We start from the raw sequence: 18,529 nt of genomic DNA, 5'->3' as shown, positions 1-18,529 counted from the left end.
TTCTTGTCTTTGCATATGCAATGAACTGTGACATTGTATTGAAACCCAAAAGAATGACCGGGTGGGGCAAACCTCCAGTCGGTTAATTTACTTACCTCCCACCAAGATTAAGTCTACCTTAATGTTACGACCGAGGATTTGTTTCGTGTATGAACAAATGACAAATTTATTCATTTGTATTTTTCATAGCTAACAAACATTTAACATTTAAGGCCCACCTCTAACCACCCCTCTGACAGCTTAACCTGGGTTGGAAGAATAACTAATGAAGTCACGCAGTACTACTTGGGTGTGGGTGGTCCCACATGACTCGTGACTAAGGACAGATGCCACTAGTCCCTTGCATATACAATTTTATTGATTTTACTGGATTCCAGTTGGCACTAGAAGTTAATGTTAAGACCTCAGGTTTGTTAGTTATGCAAAATACAAATTAATAAATTTGTCATTTTTACCCTTTTAACCAAGCTAAATAATTCATAATTCTGAGCCTCAGCATCTTTTACAGTAAGTTGATGCCAAAGTCATTTAAATCTCACAAAAATCTGCAAAAAACATCAATTTACAAAACCGTAAATCATCAGACATATCTGTAAGATACCTGTTAGTTAGTCAAAACGAGAATTAATCTCATGCATGCAGGCAACAAATCTTTCCAGAACAAAACCTCTACTAAGCCAATGAACACTAGTACAATGGTATTCCTGTGTGCATCTCGTCCACCTCATTCCAAGAATTTTGAAAATGTCTTTTCTTTAAAGCATGTGCACAAATCTAATTAACAATCTTAGGGGAAAGCATCACTTCTTGAAGTTCCTTAAGACCAGCTTTTGCACAAATAGCCTCCTCATGTATGACAATGAAAACTATTGATGGCAGACCAAAATGTTTACAAATCTTGCTTCCTTATCAATCATGCTGGGTGCACCATATGTTGTGACACATACTACTTCTTAAATATAAATCTGTTGAACTGGTATTTCATAAATGGTATTGTTGAACTGATATTTCATAAATGGTAAATTCAGGTAGTGTTACAGACTTAATTATTTCTTAACTTACTTCATCAATCATATAAAATCCAGACAAAATTGCTACCCTAGCTGGTTATGTACTGTGTTTTCATAAATATGCTTAAAGAAGAACTTACATCAAGCCTGTTCAACCATATTACTTTCCAATCTAAGTATCCAACTCTTATTTGTTTTTCTACAAGAACATAAATCTTTAATGCACTGAATAATCTTTTCCTTGACCAAAAGATTATCAAAAGGGAATGGAGCACACTGTACACAACTTTTATATACTTCCTATTAGAGTAACTTTTCTTGTTAGGCATAACTTTTGAAACCTCAAAACTACAACTGTGTTGCAACTTTACCTACCTGAAATAAATTTCACCTCGTATCAAATTGTGTTTTGTTTGAAACTCTTCCAAAGTAATTAATTCTCTTTGCTCTTGCTCAATTTTCTTGCTTAAGTCTTTGTGAACATTTTCAAAATGTCTCTTCACAGCATAAGTTTTACAAATAACTGATCTGGAGCAGAAAATGCAAACCGCTCTATTATCTTGCTCAATCATGCCAAATTTTTCAGTCCAGAATGCTTTAAATTTTTTAAAATTGCCTCCGTTTGAACGGCATCCTTCCCTGGCTAGTGGCTGTGAAATTCTGCAAAATCTGTAAGGGGCAGAGAGCAAATAACTGTGATATATATATATATATATATATATATATATGCAGATATAAATACAGCAGCTGATAACCAAATAATTACCACAGATCACTGGAACCTATGGTGGTCTAACGTTTGTGTTTCTTACATTTAAATTTGAACTTTCATACAGTGCCACGTCTTTCCACCTGATAAACAATGTAACAACAGAACAGGAAAACGATGAGTCCCTGCCTACACCTACTCTGCCTCCTCACATGGTTGCCATATAAAAGAAATTTGAGATTTATCTATTTAGTTATTATTTAACAAAGTTACAACTGCATTAATAATGTGACCAAACACCCAAATATTTTTACTTACCCCTTTTGCATATTCAAATCTCCCTTTTTATCTATATCCTGCCTATTCCCCCAAAAAACATGGTACCCTTTCTACTTTACAGAACTGATTTTTTTACCTAAGTTTTTTATGGATTAAAACTTAAGTTACTGTACAGATTTATTAGTCACATTATTTCATTATTGAGATAATAGCGCTGCCATTCAAAATGGGCACCATGCACTATGAACTTCAATTCTTTTAAGAAGCTGTCATGTAGAAATAAAAGAGCAGTATAGAAAGTCTATTCACAACTACTTACTGGTATTAAATTACAGTAAGTCTAACGAATATTTACATGTTACCTGAAAGTATAAACCTGCATTTACCAAATTAACTATAAATGACATCACTGATGTGCATACAGTACCTATAAGTAAATAAATAAATAGATAAATAAATATACAGTATATATACACACAGATATTTCTGTGTATAAGATGACCTTTAAATCATAAAATTCACCCCTAAAAATTGGGGGTCATCTTATACGACCATTCCAAAAATCAAACCCTGATTTCTAAGTGATGTTTATCGGTAGGCTAGCCTCGGCTTCGGTGCGATAACCACTGACATACATGAAAAGATTCACATTATGAAATAAAGTGATAATAGTTTTACCTTATATGTTACTGTAATAAGGCAATACAGGTAGTCCCCGGTTATCGGCAGGGGTTCCGTTCTGACGGTGTGGCCATAGTCGAAAATCACTGATAACTGGAAATCAATGAATATCGGCGCTGATAAGCAGGGATTGGTGTCTCTGTTAGGTGGGTATCAGCGCTGGTAAGTGGATACTGACACCGAAAATCCAGTTACTGTCATTGCTAGACAAGCACCATAAAACCGGATCACCAACAACCGAGGCTTCCAATAACCGGGGACTGCCTGTATAGGTTTAACATGTTTTTGTGAACAAAGTAAAACTACACCAAATGTTGTATATATTTACAATTGTCCATATAATTTCCCTGACCTATCATTGTCAACCGTTGCAGAATATATGAATCTATGGGTGACTGGGAATGAACTTACCTCTCCTCTTCCTGTTCATACAGTTTAGGCTCAATTAGTTTCTCTCTAAAGGGAGATACCTCCTGCTGAAGATCACTCTCTTCCTCTTTAATGTGACAGGGCTCCTCAGACTCTATTGGTTCATCTTTTATCTCAATTTTCAAGCTGTCATCACATTCATTCTCTAATTCTTCTTTACCTATGAAGAAAAAATGCTTCTAAAAATGATATTTAACATACACATAACTTCATGGTATAGAGAGAGAGAGAGAGAGTTCTGAATAAGTTTGGTTACCCTCAATATCTTGTGCCAATCTTACTTCACTAAGAAGCATATTAGTATACCATATCCTCCCTGTGTGCATCAATGTCTTCACCCTAGTTAGTAGCAAGTCAAACACCCCTGCCACCATTTTTCCAATGGATCAGTAGATTTAAGTGTAGTATAGGAGAATACTTGTACTGTATTTGACAATTAAAGTATTCTGTTTCTAGGCACTTCATAAAGACCTTTTACACATTATCTACCCAAATTTGCTGAGTTTGCCTTGCTCCAAGTTTCACTATTTCATTGAAGACCACATAACAGTCCTGGCCTATCCACTGTTAGTTTAGCAAGGCGTTTTAAGAGAATAAAGTCTCAAATTTTTCATGGCTTAAGCAGCTTAACCATCCCATAAATGACCTTCCTTCAGCTGACAGAAAAAGTGGCACTGTTTATCAAAAAATTTGCCTCATCTCTAGTTTGATTTTAATTTTCATGGAAATTAATAATGGTAATCTGTATACAAAACTATTTTCAGTGAGAAAATATATTCCCAAAAATAGCAAATTTTAAAAGTAACTTGTATTTATCCTAACATTCAAACCTAAGATTATTCACTTCCTTATACTGTATAAGATTTAGCTTGCAAACACAAAGGAACAGGTGTTTAAACTTTACTGGCAAGGTAGTTAACTATTGACTGGTATGAGGAAGCCCCACCCACCTGTCAGTCTGCACTTCAAAAGTGAGGGTGGCTTATGCATTCATGTAGTGCCACTTGGAGCATAGGTGTACAAGTTCATATCTGATGCATAATCCAAGGAGGGGTAGTTCTATCATTGGAGAAAATATTAAATTTCTAGGGCTCAAAAAATTCAATTGGCTCTAACTGGAAAAGGCTGTGAATGATTAGGTATTTATAAAAATGTATCACATATTTGAAAAGTTTTTTGTAGATGAATTGCATGTCCCTATTTATAATACAGTATAATTATTATTAAGTCACAATGAAGAGTTGGAGGTGGTTTACCATTTTCAACTTAGATATAAGAGTCTGGGGAAGAATAAAAAGTTCCACTGCATATTCTCAGTCCCTCACCAAAACTGGAGTCAGACTTTTCAGGCTGGCCAAGGCTGAAACCTATGTCTGACATCCATATTCCTAGAACTAACATAACAGTACTTTGTTCATCAAAGTCAAGGATGATCAGTTAGCCCTGTAATTTGTCAGGAGATTTTTATATCAAATTAATACATTTCTGCAGTTGGATTTTATATAAGCTACACAGGCTTTCGAGTTAGTGTATATCAAAAACTAAACCTGAATTCTGGTATTTAACTTCCAGGTATTTGATGATCTCTAATCTTTAAATCAACCTCTTCATCTTGTTTCTCAATACAGAACCCCCGATTTGTGGGGATGTCTTTCACCACGCGAATAATAGGTCAAATCATGAATGCTTAAAACCCTCTAAAAACACTTAGAACTGCCCATTTTGATGGCTTAAACTAAGAAAACCCTGTAAAAATACTTATACCTGAGTATTTTTTTAATAGTTTTATCTGAAAAGTGCATTTATTCAAGAAAATTATTATTTTCTTATAATTTTCATGAATAATAAAAATAAGGAACTCCCTGCATTCATCCGTTGCCGCCCAGAATCAAGTAAGTATCCCTTGACATTCATAGCAATATATTATTTTATACTGCTGGTGTAAAGAGGGTGCTACTATGAGCACTTCCCAGTGGAATGCCCTTTTCAAGTAGGAAAGTCTCTGAATGAATATCATCAATTTGCACTTGAAAGATACAGTCAGTCAGAAAGCTTTATTAAAAAGCTTCAGTGACTGAGCCAGCTGTTGCACTCCTCTAATGCATATAAATAAATTCAGCACTCTCAAATGAACAAATAAAACAGTACAGTTATAACTGATGCGGTTAACCTTAATGGATGGATCCCCTCATGAGGATCTAAAACAGCTTTTGGGTGGTGGACGGATCCCCTCTGAGGAGTATTAATATAACGCACCATACAATTTGGCTGTATCGAGCAGGAAAGAGTTTCCATCACTTCAATAAATGAATCGTGGCAACTTTGGAATTCAGCTCAGCTTAATCGTGGGCGTCTCAGGGAATTCAGTATTGTTCTTGACTTGAAAGGGGAATGTCTTGCTCCTCTCTCTCTCTCTCCATGATGTCTTTTTATTCATTTGCTCATAAATATCCCCATGGACTGCTGTTGGCTTTAGTTCTTATCTTTCATGATATGTTAGTTATAATTGTAATTTTACAAAGAAATATAAAAAAAAAACATGTACTGTATACCTCCAAAAAAGTTATTGTATCTCCAGATCTCAATAAATTTATGCAAATATTTTACAACAAATATACTCAGAATTTGTTACTGATTTTAGTTATCTGTTATGATACTGTGTGAGGTGTAATTATAATTTTACAAAATAAAATAAATAAAATAAATTATTAGAAAAAACATGTATCACTTGGTAAAATTTATGGGTGTTTTGCAAAAGAGGCCCCACACAGGGTTGTAAATAGTCACTTTCAACTTCCCATGGAAGGTAGGGAAAATATTTTAGAATTTTTTTCTTACACCACGTGAATTTGCATATCTTCCACTTTTCCATTGATTTGTTTTTTTCTTAAATTGGCCAACCTTAAAGCTTGCCAAGTCAGGGGATTGCATGACATACTTAGCCCGTCCCTAAAGGGTTAAAGCTTGATTTCAAATTAATGGCCTCAGGGGCTTGTTCCACAAAAACGGCTGCTTATTTTAATGAAAAATTACTGTATATATACACATACCTTCAACGATGGAAGCTGATGCATAAGAATGTTCTTCAGTTATACTGCTGTACCATCTGCGTGCTGGTTTGCATATTTTTATCTTGGTGGAAAGCTGCCTTTTTTTGGCACGGGGTTTTAACACTTGATTGTTATTACCTTGTCTTGTTTCAAAAACATGAACCTGTTGAAGATTATAAATACTTAAGATTTATTTTTTAAATGCTTACCTCTCCAATATAATATTATTATGATAGTTTAACCAGACCACTGAGCTATCAGCTCTCATAGGGCTGGCCTGAAGGATTAGGAAGAAATACCAGGTCTAGGCCATAAGCACAGAACTGGGATCAAATAGGTCATTCGCATGATGACGAATGAATGAAAATTAAATATAAAAGAAAAAAAACGTATAACACACATGCTTTTACACTGAAACACATGTATACAATAAAAACATTTGCTCGTTTCCATACACACACAAAAAAGGTAAAAAAAAGATTAAAAAGAATAAAATAACATTTCAAAAAAATTAAAAATTAAAATTCAGAATAAATTACATAATTTTTTTTTTTCATTAAACACCCTATGGGCTTTTGTATTTTCATTATATACTTAGTTTCATATTTTGTCTATTAAGTTAAACTTCCTCATGAATATTAAAATTGGGATGACTGAAAATGTACAAGATTTCAACAAAATTTCCTCCATCAATTTATTTCCAAAGGTTGATACTCACTGTTGGTTATATTTTGGATAGTCACACAACACATGTTTGACTGTTATCAACACTTTGCATTCTGGGCATTCAGGAGAAAAGGGCCATGTGGACTGTTCATCAAGTGTCCATGTGTCAAACAAGTATCTCCTATTCGCAGACGCGTCAGAATTACTTGTGTGTGTCTCTCTCCCTGACCTGATCAGCTCCATTTTCCAACACTGGATTTTATCAGTTTCAATTTATTATTTATAGGGTCCTCGTTCCATATATTTTGCCATTTATTTACAATGATTGTTTTTATATCTCTTATGCAATCACTAATTGGGATTTTTACATTGGCTCTTGCCATATGGACTGCTTCTTTAGCTGCTTTATCAGCCTCTTCATTTCCTGTAATCCCTACATGGGCAGGAATCCAACATATTTCAATATTTTTTTCATTATTATACAATTTGTGGAGTTCACATTTAATTTCCTGTACAATATTATTTTTTGAGTAGTAACCTTAAAACAGCTTCTAGAGCGCTTCTTGAGTCACTAAAAATCACAAGATTATTGAATATTTACTTATAATTTTGGTGGCTACTGCAATTGCACACAAAGCTGCTGTGCGCTGTGAAGACTGAGGCATTATTCGGCAAAGATAATTGATATGACTTGTTCTGGGATATAGTTGCACATCCTACTCCATGTTGTGATTTAAACCCATCTGTATAAATCGTGTAATGTGAACTTTTTGCCTTATATGACCTATGCTTTGTTGTCTATGGTGTTCTGGGGTATATGAGGAACTTTCTGATAAATATTTCAACTGTGTGTAAGTCCTTACTTTATTCATAGGCCAGTGGGGTGGTAACTTCACTGGTGAAGGTACTTGCATATCTATGTTCAGTGACTCAAACAATCCATTAGCTCTAATTGGTAAAAGAGGTGGATGATTGTTTATAAATATATCCCTTAGATCAAGCTGATTTTTTGTTGGTGAATCACTTGTCTTGATTCTTAATGCACTTTTCATTGTTGTGAACTCTCTAAGGAGGAACAGTGGCAGTTTGCTACATCTGACTCGTACTGAGGAGACTGGTAAGGACCTAAATGCTCCTGGTGTTCTAGTCCTCCACTGTGACTTGGATCTAATATTTTCAGTGCTGCTTCTGATGTTGAACCATATATTTCACTTCTGTAGTTAATGATTGATAACACTGTTGCTTTATACAGTATGGTAAGAGTATGTCTATCAGCTCCCCAATTTGTGACAGTTTTTTAATTAGATTTAGTGCCCTTCTGCACTTTGATTTTATGTAAGTTATATGGGCTTTCCAATTCAGGTGTGCATCAAATATTAATCCTAAAAATTTTGCAGTTTGGCTAATATGACATTTTTTTATAATAAAATGAAGTTTTATATATACTTACCAAGTAATTACATAGCCATAGTTTCCTCTTACATGGCAGCTTAAATTAAAAAATTTGCGAGTAACTCTTCAAAGTCTAGTGCAGATGACTGATCCCGCCCACTCATGGGAATACCAGGAACAGCTTAGCAGATAACCTCAGTCTGTTTATGTCATATGTCCATCTGAGGGGAGACGGGAGGGCTCTGATCATGTAATTATAGTACTGGGTAAGTATATACAAAACTTTATTATATAAAAATGTCATCTTTATATAAGTAACTTACCAAGTAATTACACAGCTGATTCCCACACTGACAAGAGGTGGCATACATGAACATACTCGGCTCCAAAACATTAAAATATGTAATGAATTGGAAATAGAAAAAGTTGCTAGCATTGAAAACAATGTTTATTGTTCCTTATAAGCTAAGAGAGCCTGCAGTAGAAAAATCCTTCAGGTTGGTGCTCAACTTAACCTGTAGCGACGTGGCAGTACAGCCAGGAGCATCTGCTTCTAAAGTGGGAGCTTTGTAGCCAAGGAGTACTCCAGTGGCTAGCAAAGCATCAGTGGAAGTTATGCAGCTCAAGGAGTTATCCAATGGCTAGCAAAGCTTTCACAAGTTTCCTTGCCCTGGGTGCAGCACCAATATAAACACAACCTGATAAGACTGTCATTTGCACTGAAATAAAGACCACGACACATTCGCTAACAGCGATGGGTGCTCCAGGTATACTGTACCCCCTGGCTCTCACAAATCTCAGCACCTTACTACAAGGTGAATACATAGGAGAAAATCCTATGCTTCCTTCTGTGATGCCATGCTGGTTATTAATAATGATTGCAAGGTACTCTAAGAATCTAACAATATTTTAACTTTCTTTGAAAACTGAAGAGTGAAGATCGATTACAATTCCAAAAGGTTGATTGCAGACTGGACATCAGGGGTAAAGGGTGCCTGAAAGCAAATGAGGTAGAGCCAATTCTAGCGTCTTAGCTTTCCTTTAAAAGGTAAGCAAATTGTTCTCCTGAAACTGAGTGTGTGTCTCAAACATAGTTCATTGGCGATGAGGGACAATGCGTTCATAAACTGAGGGCGAGACTGGATCTTGTCTGGACACTCTAGGTATGGATGGCCTTCTGATTAAAAGCTTTTTCAGTTAAAACCTGAAAGCTCAAACTAGACATTTCACTCACTCTCCCAGAGCCAGGGATGTCCAACAATCACTTGAGGGAGAAAGCACAGATCTTGTTCAAAGACTGTCTCCCTGAGCAGAATCTGCTTACTTGTGTAGTCTGAGGCTCACTAACTCGTTTGGCATTTGCTAGGGCTACAAGGAACAGATTTCTAGTTAAATTAACTGTTGCAGAATGGAAAGGCTCAAAAGGGGGGCCTGTTAACCATTCGAGAGGTATGACCAAATTCTAATATATGGAATAGACTCCTCTCTGCCACGGAAATATCGAAAGACTTCATGGGTTGCTGAGATCTTGGTTAGAAGATAAAGCTAGACCTCTGTGTTTACATACTAAAACTAGCATTGCTTTATGCCCCTTGAAGGTGGAAGAAGAGAGCCCTTTGCAGTCCTCAGGTATAGGAGGAGTTCCCCTGTCAGAGCTAAAGAGGAATTTGCAGACGAGATGTTATAGCTGTTACACCATCGATGGAAGACTACCTACTTAGATTGGATTACTTGGCAAGAAGACTGCTGCCCGCATCTTGCAACAGTCTCCGCAGTCACTTAAAAAGTTCTCTTCTGCCAGGCAAGCTCCCGGGCAGTCTAAATCTGTCCAAGAAAAGTCGTCCACACTTTAGTGGTATCTTTTGAAGTGAGGTTGTTTGAGTAGAAATGGATTGTGGAAGTTGTGAAGAGTCCACCAACAACCATATCTGGTTCAGAAGCCAGCATTCATGGTCCAGAACTGGGCTAAACAGTGTCATCATTACATTGCAATGAACCTGAACACTTGTCCAGCCCCTCCTTGACCATGTCAAGCGATGGAGGAAGAGCTTAGAGGTCCAGGTTGAAACGATCTTTGCAGAGAGAAGTCTGTTGCTTAAGCTAGAAGATTCCTTTAAGGATGCAGTCAAGATCGGCCTGACCCACAAAGGCACATAACCCAACAGTTCAGGGATTCAAGGTCCACTCAAGAGTAAGAGTGAGTTTCTGACGGCTCAGTTCAACTGCCAGAAATTCCAGTTGACTAGAAAAAACATTCTATTTATCATCAATAGAAAAACCCTCTTGTCACTGGGTGGCGAGAGCTGATGTAAAAAGTAAGGCCTGTGATCTTGTCTAAAGGAATACCACAGTCTAGGAGCAAGCGAGGATTTTGAAGAAATGAAGTCTTAAGCCATAGATATTGAAGCTTAAATTCTCGCACTTGAAGACCCTGTCTCGTAGGAGGGGTCTGAGATAACTTTCGGAGTCTGTATCATGAAATGAAGTATCCTACATATCCAAGAATTCCACCCAATCGCCCTGGAGAGTGGACGACAGGAATGTTTGGTTGGTCTCTGCAAGCGAACAAACTTGTAGAACCTTGTACAGACTCACAGACAACTAAGCGCGATAATGCCTTGCGTGGACTCGTTGACACCTCATACAGACTGACACCATATGTGGAACTGTACTTGGTTAAAAACCAATATCTGACATGCTTATAGTAACTTGGAAAGTCCACAAGATACAAAAAAGGACTGGCCATGGGTAACAATGGTCTTGAATACAACCAGGAGTGATGACTTTGGCTGCAGGACTAATTCGGTCGAAGCATCAGAGGGAGGGAAGGACAAAAAACACGTCCTTGCTCCCTTAAAAAACCAAAGTCAGATTCCCAACCCCCTGCAGAGGTCATAGCCTTCTTTAACAAGCTCATAAATTCATGCACAAATGTCCCTGTCTGCAAAGGAGTGCTTTGAGACACTAAAAAAATTGATGTCACAAAAGGGAGCGATTTGGCCCGTCTGGAACTCTAGGCGAAGGTGGAACAGATTGAAAAGAGACAAAACTGCCCAAGAGCAGTTGTATGATACTCAAAGGAGGGAGTCTGATACTCAAGGCGGACACCCAATGATCAGAGACTAGAGTCGGCTACTTGAAGACCAGAGCTAGATGTTCGATTGGAAATAGCGCTCAAAAAAGAACAACAGTCTGTTCTTAGAAGAGACAGGCACCGAGCTAAAGAGAGACTGGTGTCAGCCACTAGTAGGCTGGCACCAGACACACTCAGGCACTTATGTTCTCCTTGGCACTAATACTGACGTTCCGCATGCCTCTGGTTGGGGCTCCACTTAACCTGCAGCAACGTGGTGGTATAACCAGGAGTGTCTGCTACTTAAGTGGCAGCTTTGCAGTGAAGGAAAAGTCCGATGGCTAGTAAAGCATAATTGGAAGTTTTGTAGCAATGGAGTTAACTGAAGGCTAGCAAAACTTCAAAAAGTACATCTGTGTGAACGCCTTTCCAATGGCTGTCCGTCGACACCTGCAGACAGCAGGCTTGACTGCGGGGCAACTATCCAGGGGCAAACCCCTCCGGACTCCCATGGACTTCAGTATGCCTCACTCCCTGGTGCATGGCAGTCTGACAGGGACTGTTTAGATCCGAGGGGCCGGATAGCTACCCCTTCACTACACATCTAGTAAGACGCCTTTCCTGTGGCTGTCTGCAGATACCTGGGACCGGCAGACTGAGGGGGTGACTGAATGCACTTTTTGTGATAAAACTATTAAAATACTCAGGTATATGCATTTTTAGAGGGTTTTTTATATTTGAACTATCAAAATAGGCAGTTCTAAGTGTTCTTAGCGGGGTTTTAGTATTTAGCGCATTTAGCTATTTTCCGGGATGATGGGCATGCATCCCCAGCGGCAGAAAGGGCCCAACCTCCCTTCGACTTCCAGCATGCCTCCTCCTGGTGCATAGAGTCTGACGGTGACCTTTGTCTAGAGCATCAAGACAGAAGCCACCTCTCCACTGCAACACTTCACTATTAATACAAGGTTAATGACTGTTAACCCAGACACAAGACTGGCAGTGGCACGGGAAGGAAGCAAGGGAGCCAGGGCAGGAGCAAGTGGATAAAAAAAAAAAAAGAGGGCTAGCAGTAGGGGAGGGTTGGTGCCAGGATCTCAGTAACTGGCACCAAGTGCCTGAGAGTAGGCACCAAGGCGTCTGAGAGCGAGTACCGAGCACCCAATAGCGGAGTCCAGCTCTCTGCAGTTGGCGCCAGCAAGTACCAGAGCATGGTTCTCTGCTGTCAAGAATGTCTTCTTTGCTAAAGCTCATCGTAACCAAAACATTAAGCAAAATTCTCTCCTACCGCATTCCTGCCCTCACACTTATCAGCTCTCTGCACAAGGAAAGTGTAATAATAAGTACAGGCAGTCCCCGGTTAACGGCAGGCTTGGTTAATGGCGATCCGGTTTTACGACGCTTGTCTAGCAAAGAAAATTGGCAATTTTCGCCCAAAAATCGGGTATTGGTGCTGATACATATGATAACCGAAAATCGGCGCTTTTCAGTGCTGATAAGCCCCAAAAATCACCGAAGAAACGCCAGAAATCGCCAATTTTCGGTTATCATCACGCCCCTAGAATGGAACCACCGCCGACAACCGAGGACTGCCTGTATTCAATTAATTCTTTACGGACAAATGTTACGAAGTACACAGTACCATCATTATTTAAGTTTTTTACGCTACTTGGAAAAAGAAAAGTTAACCTTTACCGACTAGTTCGAAGTACACCGAGTACCATCATACAGACATACCTCAAATCCTATCAAACATTGAGACTGTTATGTATTAAGTCTTGCGTATTATATCACGCACATTGAAGCTTTGCTTATAACTGGTACATTGTGGGTTGTTGTGGTTTGGGATTGGGGAAGCCCAGTTGATTTTAGCAAGATGTAACAGCACCATAACCATTAAAGCCAACGTTTAGCCATCTGCATTCCAACCCTCACTGGCCACCCGCACAGCGACCAGATATGTATTCACTGCCAAAAAAGTCAGCCCAGTAGCGAACACAATACAGTATTACGTTATTACGCTATAAGGAAAAGGAAGTTAAACTTTACCACCAATAGCTGATGTACACAGAGTATCATCATACACACATCTCAAATCCCAACAAAACACTAATTGAGACTTGCGGATAAGTAATTCATTACCATAAATATTGGTTCACCAACAAACGCAATGTTTACGTTTATTATGTTAACTGGTAAAGGTGGTAGTGCGGCAAATTATGCTACAGGAGTTAAATCATTTGATTGCGAAATCACTACTGTAGCAAAATATGATAAACTTGAATCAGATCTTAATAACAAAACGATAAAATACTGATCCTGAAAGGTGTAGGCTTGAAGGCTACCCGAAATCAGAATAATACTTCACTGAAATTCAGTTTCCAACAGGCAAATTTAAGAACAAAGCTGCCATCAACACTCAGTGTTTATTTGAGCACGGCAGAAACAGAATGCGGTTGTCTGCTAAGTCGTTCCTGCTATTCCCATTAGTGGGTGGGACCAGTCACCTGCACTAAACTATGAAGTGTTACCTGCAAATTTTTAGTTTAAGCTGCCGTGCAAGAGGAAACTATAGAGATGTAATTACTTGGTAACTTACTTATATAAAAAAATAAATTGTTATATTTTCTAAGGGTTGTTGGTGTACACAGAGAGGAAGTTTGGTCCACTGGTGTTCTTACTGCTGACGTAGAGGTTAAAGATGACCAGGGATCTGGTGTTACTAAAAGTGGGTCTGAATGTGGGTCAGGTATTGCAGGAATTTTTTTTAAGGATTGCTTTATAAATCCTGTGGTCTGAAGATATGGATGGGAAATGACACTGCTACATCACTCAACGGCTGAATCAGTATCCAAATCTTTTGATAGCCCTCTTCTGATTGGTGGCTTCCTCTCTTTCTGTTTCTGAAATACAGTGGTAAACTACAATAAGGTCTCGCCTCCCAAGGTCTGGAGGTGCCTATATGGTATGTGTAAGAGTATAGCAATGTGTTCATACACAAATAACAATTTATATATAATTTTGTCAAATTAGAACAAACTATCTTAAATGAGAAAATACATAGAAACAGTATATAAACATACGAAAAATTACATACTTGTGAAAATGAAAATACATAGGAATATATATTTTTACCTTGCAAAGATCTGAAGGGAAGGTAAATATAGTTGGTACAGCAAAAGCACGTAGTCTTACGGTTTGTCCAGTTCTGTCAAAGGATTCATCAGTAAAGTGGTTTGAACAGACTACTGAATGTAATGACGGTGTCCAGTTTTTCCACCTCAGATTTCTTACCCATTCTCTGTATCTTTTATTATCTTTTTCTTTATTTGGGAATCTGAAATATCAATGATGTATTATAAGTACACTTTCATGCAATGTAACAGCACAGTATGGGCTACGTAGTATATATACAGTAGATGAAAATTGTGATATTCCAAATTAGTCTGCTGAAAACCACAGTTTACAGCTTGAAGCAAAAAATTTTCAGTTGTGAATGATTCTGGACATATGCTGGGAAGTCAGCTATCTATATACACAAAAAAAAAAAAAAAATATATATATAAGTATATATATATATATATATAATCATGAAGTTAAATGTCGCTAATATCGAAATTCACGCTTACCTCGGTATATTCGCTGGAGAATTGTCAAGGGGAATTTCTATATAAGTGATAAATGAATTGGAATCGTGGGGAATAATGCAACCTCGCATCAAAGCCTATTCAGCTGACTCCAGTTGACGTAAACTATTGAGCCATCAAGAGAGAGGTAATGAAATAAAGGCCTTTGCCGAGATGTCGTGACTGCTTTTACCCGTCGTGAGCGGGAAAGTATCAGCTCGATAATGACCCACCTCCGCCTAAGACAGTTCATTGGTACGCTTTGGTACGGTGTGATAAAATTTCATATATATATATATATATATATATATATATATACATATATATATATAATTTGCTGTAGGCAACGCTTGTGGCATTGACTATTTTGATGCACACCTTTTCATATTTCCTTACTTCTGTTTTCAATAATTCTTCGAAGTTCTGGATAAGTATACAGGGTCGTGGTGTATTTTCCATTTATTGCTACAGTCCCGTTTCGCCCAATCTAAGACTTTTTTATGCAAGAACTAATACATACAGGCGTCCTCCGCTCTATTTATACCAGCAGGATTGGATTAGTGGGGAGGGGGGGGGGTTGCCATATTTCTTGGTTACAATTTTGTTTTACAATTTACAATGAGGTGGTTAGTTGTTTACATAACATTATTACATAGTAAAACTATACTACAGTACTGGTTCTACATTCTATTTCTACATCTTATATCCCAAATAAAATTACTGATTTCTTTGTGTGTGGTTTTCTAGTGTTGCTCCACTCTGCTTGCTGACCTTGACCTTGCGTCCCTCTTCTCTGTCGAGCTTATGCCTTTGTTTGGGCTTATGCTTTTTGTTTGTGCTTATAATATTTACAGTCTCTTGTTTATGTTTTTACTTTCATCCTTATGGGGCTGGTCTAAACACAGAGGCCATTTTGCAAATCTTAGGCTAGTTACTGAACCAGAGGGGCACGGTAGTACTAACTTTCATTTTTACCTGCAGAGCATTAATAACATGGAGTGGCAATTTGCCTACTGAGTGTGTGACCTTGGGCGGCATACTGAAAGTCCTGGTCCAGCTCACAGTTAAGTTAAGTATACCTTAGTTTTACCAGACCACTGAGCTGATTAACAGCTCTCCCAATGGCTGGCCCGAAGGATTAAATCTTATTTCACGTGGCTAAGAACCAATTGGTTACTTAGCAAACGGGACCTACAGCTTATTGTGAATCCGAACCACATTATAGCGAAATGAATTTCTATCACCAGAAATACATTCCTCTAACTCTTCATCAGCCAGCCGGGGAATGAACTCCAGCCCATCGAGTGACAGTCTGAAGCTCAACCGACTCAGCCAAAAGGCTGGTCAGCTCACAGTACTATACAGTCGTAGACAAAGCACTGTTAACTTTGCTTTTTTTTCTCATGTTTAATTATTATTTTAATGTTATTTTTTATAGGTACATAAACAATCATCACTGTAAAATATATTCAAAATATTTCTATTCTGAGGTTTACCACAGTTGAAGTGAAGAATTTTGCAATCTAACCAGTACTCTCTCAAATATTTGAAAGCCAACTATAATTTGATTATGAAACCTCATTCAGTATTCTTTATACATATAAAACATTTTCTAATACCCCCCAAAAGTTGTCAACTAAATTTTTTTGCATAAAAGAAATGTACTTTATTTTGTGATAAAATAATTAAAATATATATATAAGTATATGCATTTATAGTAAAACCCTCAAATTCAAAACGGGCAGTTTTCTCTGTGTTTTTATTAGAGAAAATTATTCACTAATTCACTTTACTGTATTTTTCATATAATTTTCATAAATAAATGCACTTTTTGTGATAAAACATCTCAAGTATATGATTTTACAGGGTTTTCTGTGTTTTAAACTATCAAAACAGGCAGTTTTAAGTGTTTTTATTTTAAGTATTCGCGGATTTTATACTTGTATGTAAATCCCCATAAATCTGGGATATATATATACATATACACACATATATATATATATATATCATATATATATATATATATATATATAATATATATATATATATATATATATATATATATATATATATATATATATATATATATAGAGTAAATATATATATATATGTATATATATATATATATATATATATATATATATATATATATATATACTGTATGTGTATATATGTATATATATATATATATATATATATATATATATATATATATATATATATATATATAAAATATAAAAGAAATCAGATACAACTTCACTCAATAAAATATTCCCCTTACTGAACAATCAGTAATTTATGTGCATATATATAAGTTTACACATCTAATCTTCTATAAAAAAAAAAATTATGAGCTGTAGATTTCAGTGAAACAATAAGTAATCTAAATATCTACATAAAAATAGTTCATTAGATATTCATGTAACAAAAAATCTAAAATGTTACACAATTAGTTGCATACATACATAGATAAATTATTTTATATCTGTATTAACCAAAAACACACACACACTATATATATATATATGTGTGTGTGTGTGTGCATGGGTCCCACCATGCTCAGCATCTTGTAAACAAAACCGACGAAGGAAAGAGCTAGCAATCATTTCTTTCCATTCTAAGGCTTTGGCTTTGGAATGATACTGAGAAAGAACAGTTTAATAAGGAATGCCATTAAAGTAATTTTGACTTATTTGCATTAATGAGCAATAAAAATACAAGAAGAATCCATACGCACAGGCCTAGCACTTGCTAGGTTAAGATTCTTTTCCTTGCCATGATGGTTGGATAAATTTTACTATAGAGAAACTATTTTTACATATTCAAAACCAATTTGTACTTGGAGATAGGTTTAAATGATATGGCACCTTACCAAATTAATAATTTGAGGACACAGGTCTAGCCTAGGCTACCAAATTTCATTTTCTTGCTATTACCAATCTGTGAGTCGTAATAGTTTGATGAAAACATACATTAAGCCCAGATTTGTTACACATAAAAAACAAATATTTCTCACTTTGATTAGAGTAATGGAAGTTCTTTTCTAGTATTTAGTCAAGTTGTCCTAAAATACTTTCATAGTAACATGTTTAAACGACGAGACTTGTTGAGATGACCAGTAACCTCCACACCTACTTACTACTAAGCCTTTCCCATAACACACAAGCTCGTTTTTATTTTATATGATGTGACATATATAAGATGAATGAGGCTGCTATTTCAAAATGAAGTCGCCACTGTGCTTTAGTGTCACAATAATATGCTAAAAGTATGATATGTTGACACAAAAAGGATTTGCTACAAATAAAAAAACACAGCTATTTTAGCTTAGAATCAAATAATAGGAGCTGTTGTCTACCTTTCGTTTACTCTGTCCTGAAACACTATCCCCAAGTGTGATGTTTTGGAATTTCGTTGAGAAACCAAGTATGGTGGTAGGCCTAAGCAGTTTGTTAAACAACTCTAAAACTGCCTTTGATGTCTAAAACTGAAAAAAAGAATGACAGCAGAGACAGTATCCTGCAAGCCTACATAGCCTACTGCAGATAATTCTGTATTTCTAAGTAACAGCTCCGCACAGACTATATGGAACAGTTCCAAGATACGCAAGTCAT

The 18,529-nt window shown here is 36.8% G+C and overlaps 1 protein-coding gene across 3 annotated transcripts in view; it reads right to left on the bottom strand.

Moving 5' to 3' along the window:
- The window catches only part of LOC136845037 (uncharacterized), a 45,128-nt gene that overhangs the window by 10,148 nt on the left and 16,451 nt on the right, over nucleotides 1-18,529 (bottom strand). Inside the window, exons 2-5 of one of the 3 annotated variants that reach the window (XR_010855051.1) lie at nucleotides 6,159-6,321; nucleotides 3,091-3,268; nucleotides 2,677-2,943; nucleotides 1,386-1,679 (exon numbers count right to left, since the gene is read on the bottom strand). Coding sequence is in view for 2 of the 3 variants with exons in the window: in XM_067114748.1 (XP_066970849.1) it covers nucleotides 1,386-1,679; nucleotides 3,091-3,268; nucleotides 6,159-6,321 (635 nt within the window). In the remaining variant the exon portion in view is untranslated. The remainder of the gene's footprint in view (nucleotides 1-1,385; nucleotides 1,680-2,676; nucleotides 2,944-3,090; nucleotides 3,269-6,158; nucleotides 6,322-18,529) is intronic. The other 2 variants (XM_067114748.1, XM_067114749.1) reach the window with 2 other exon arrangements.

Source organism: Macrobrachium rosenbergii, chromosome 13, assembly GCF_040412425.1.
Source record: "Macrobrachium rosenbergii isolate ZJJX-2024 chromosome 13, ASM4041242v1, whole genome shotgun sequence".
Taxonomy (NCBI): domain Eukaryota; kingdom Metazoa; phylum Arthropoda; class Malacostraca; order Decapoda; family Palaemonidae; genus Macrobrachium; species Macrobrachium rosenbergii.
The sequence above is the reverse complement of the archived record's forward strand: the minus strand, read 5'-3'. Positions and strand labels throughout refer to the sequence as shown.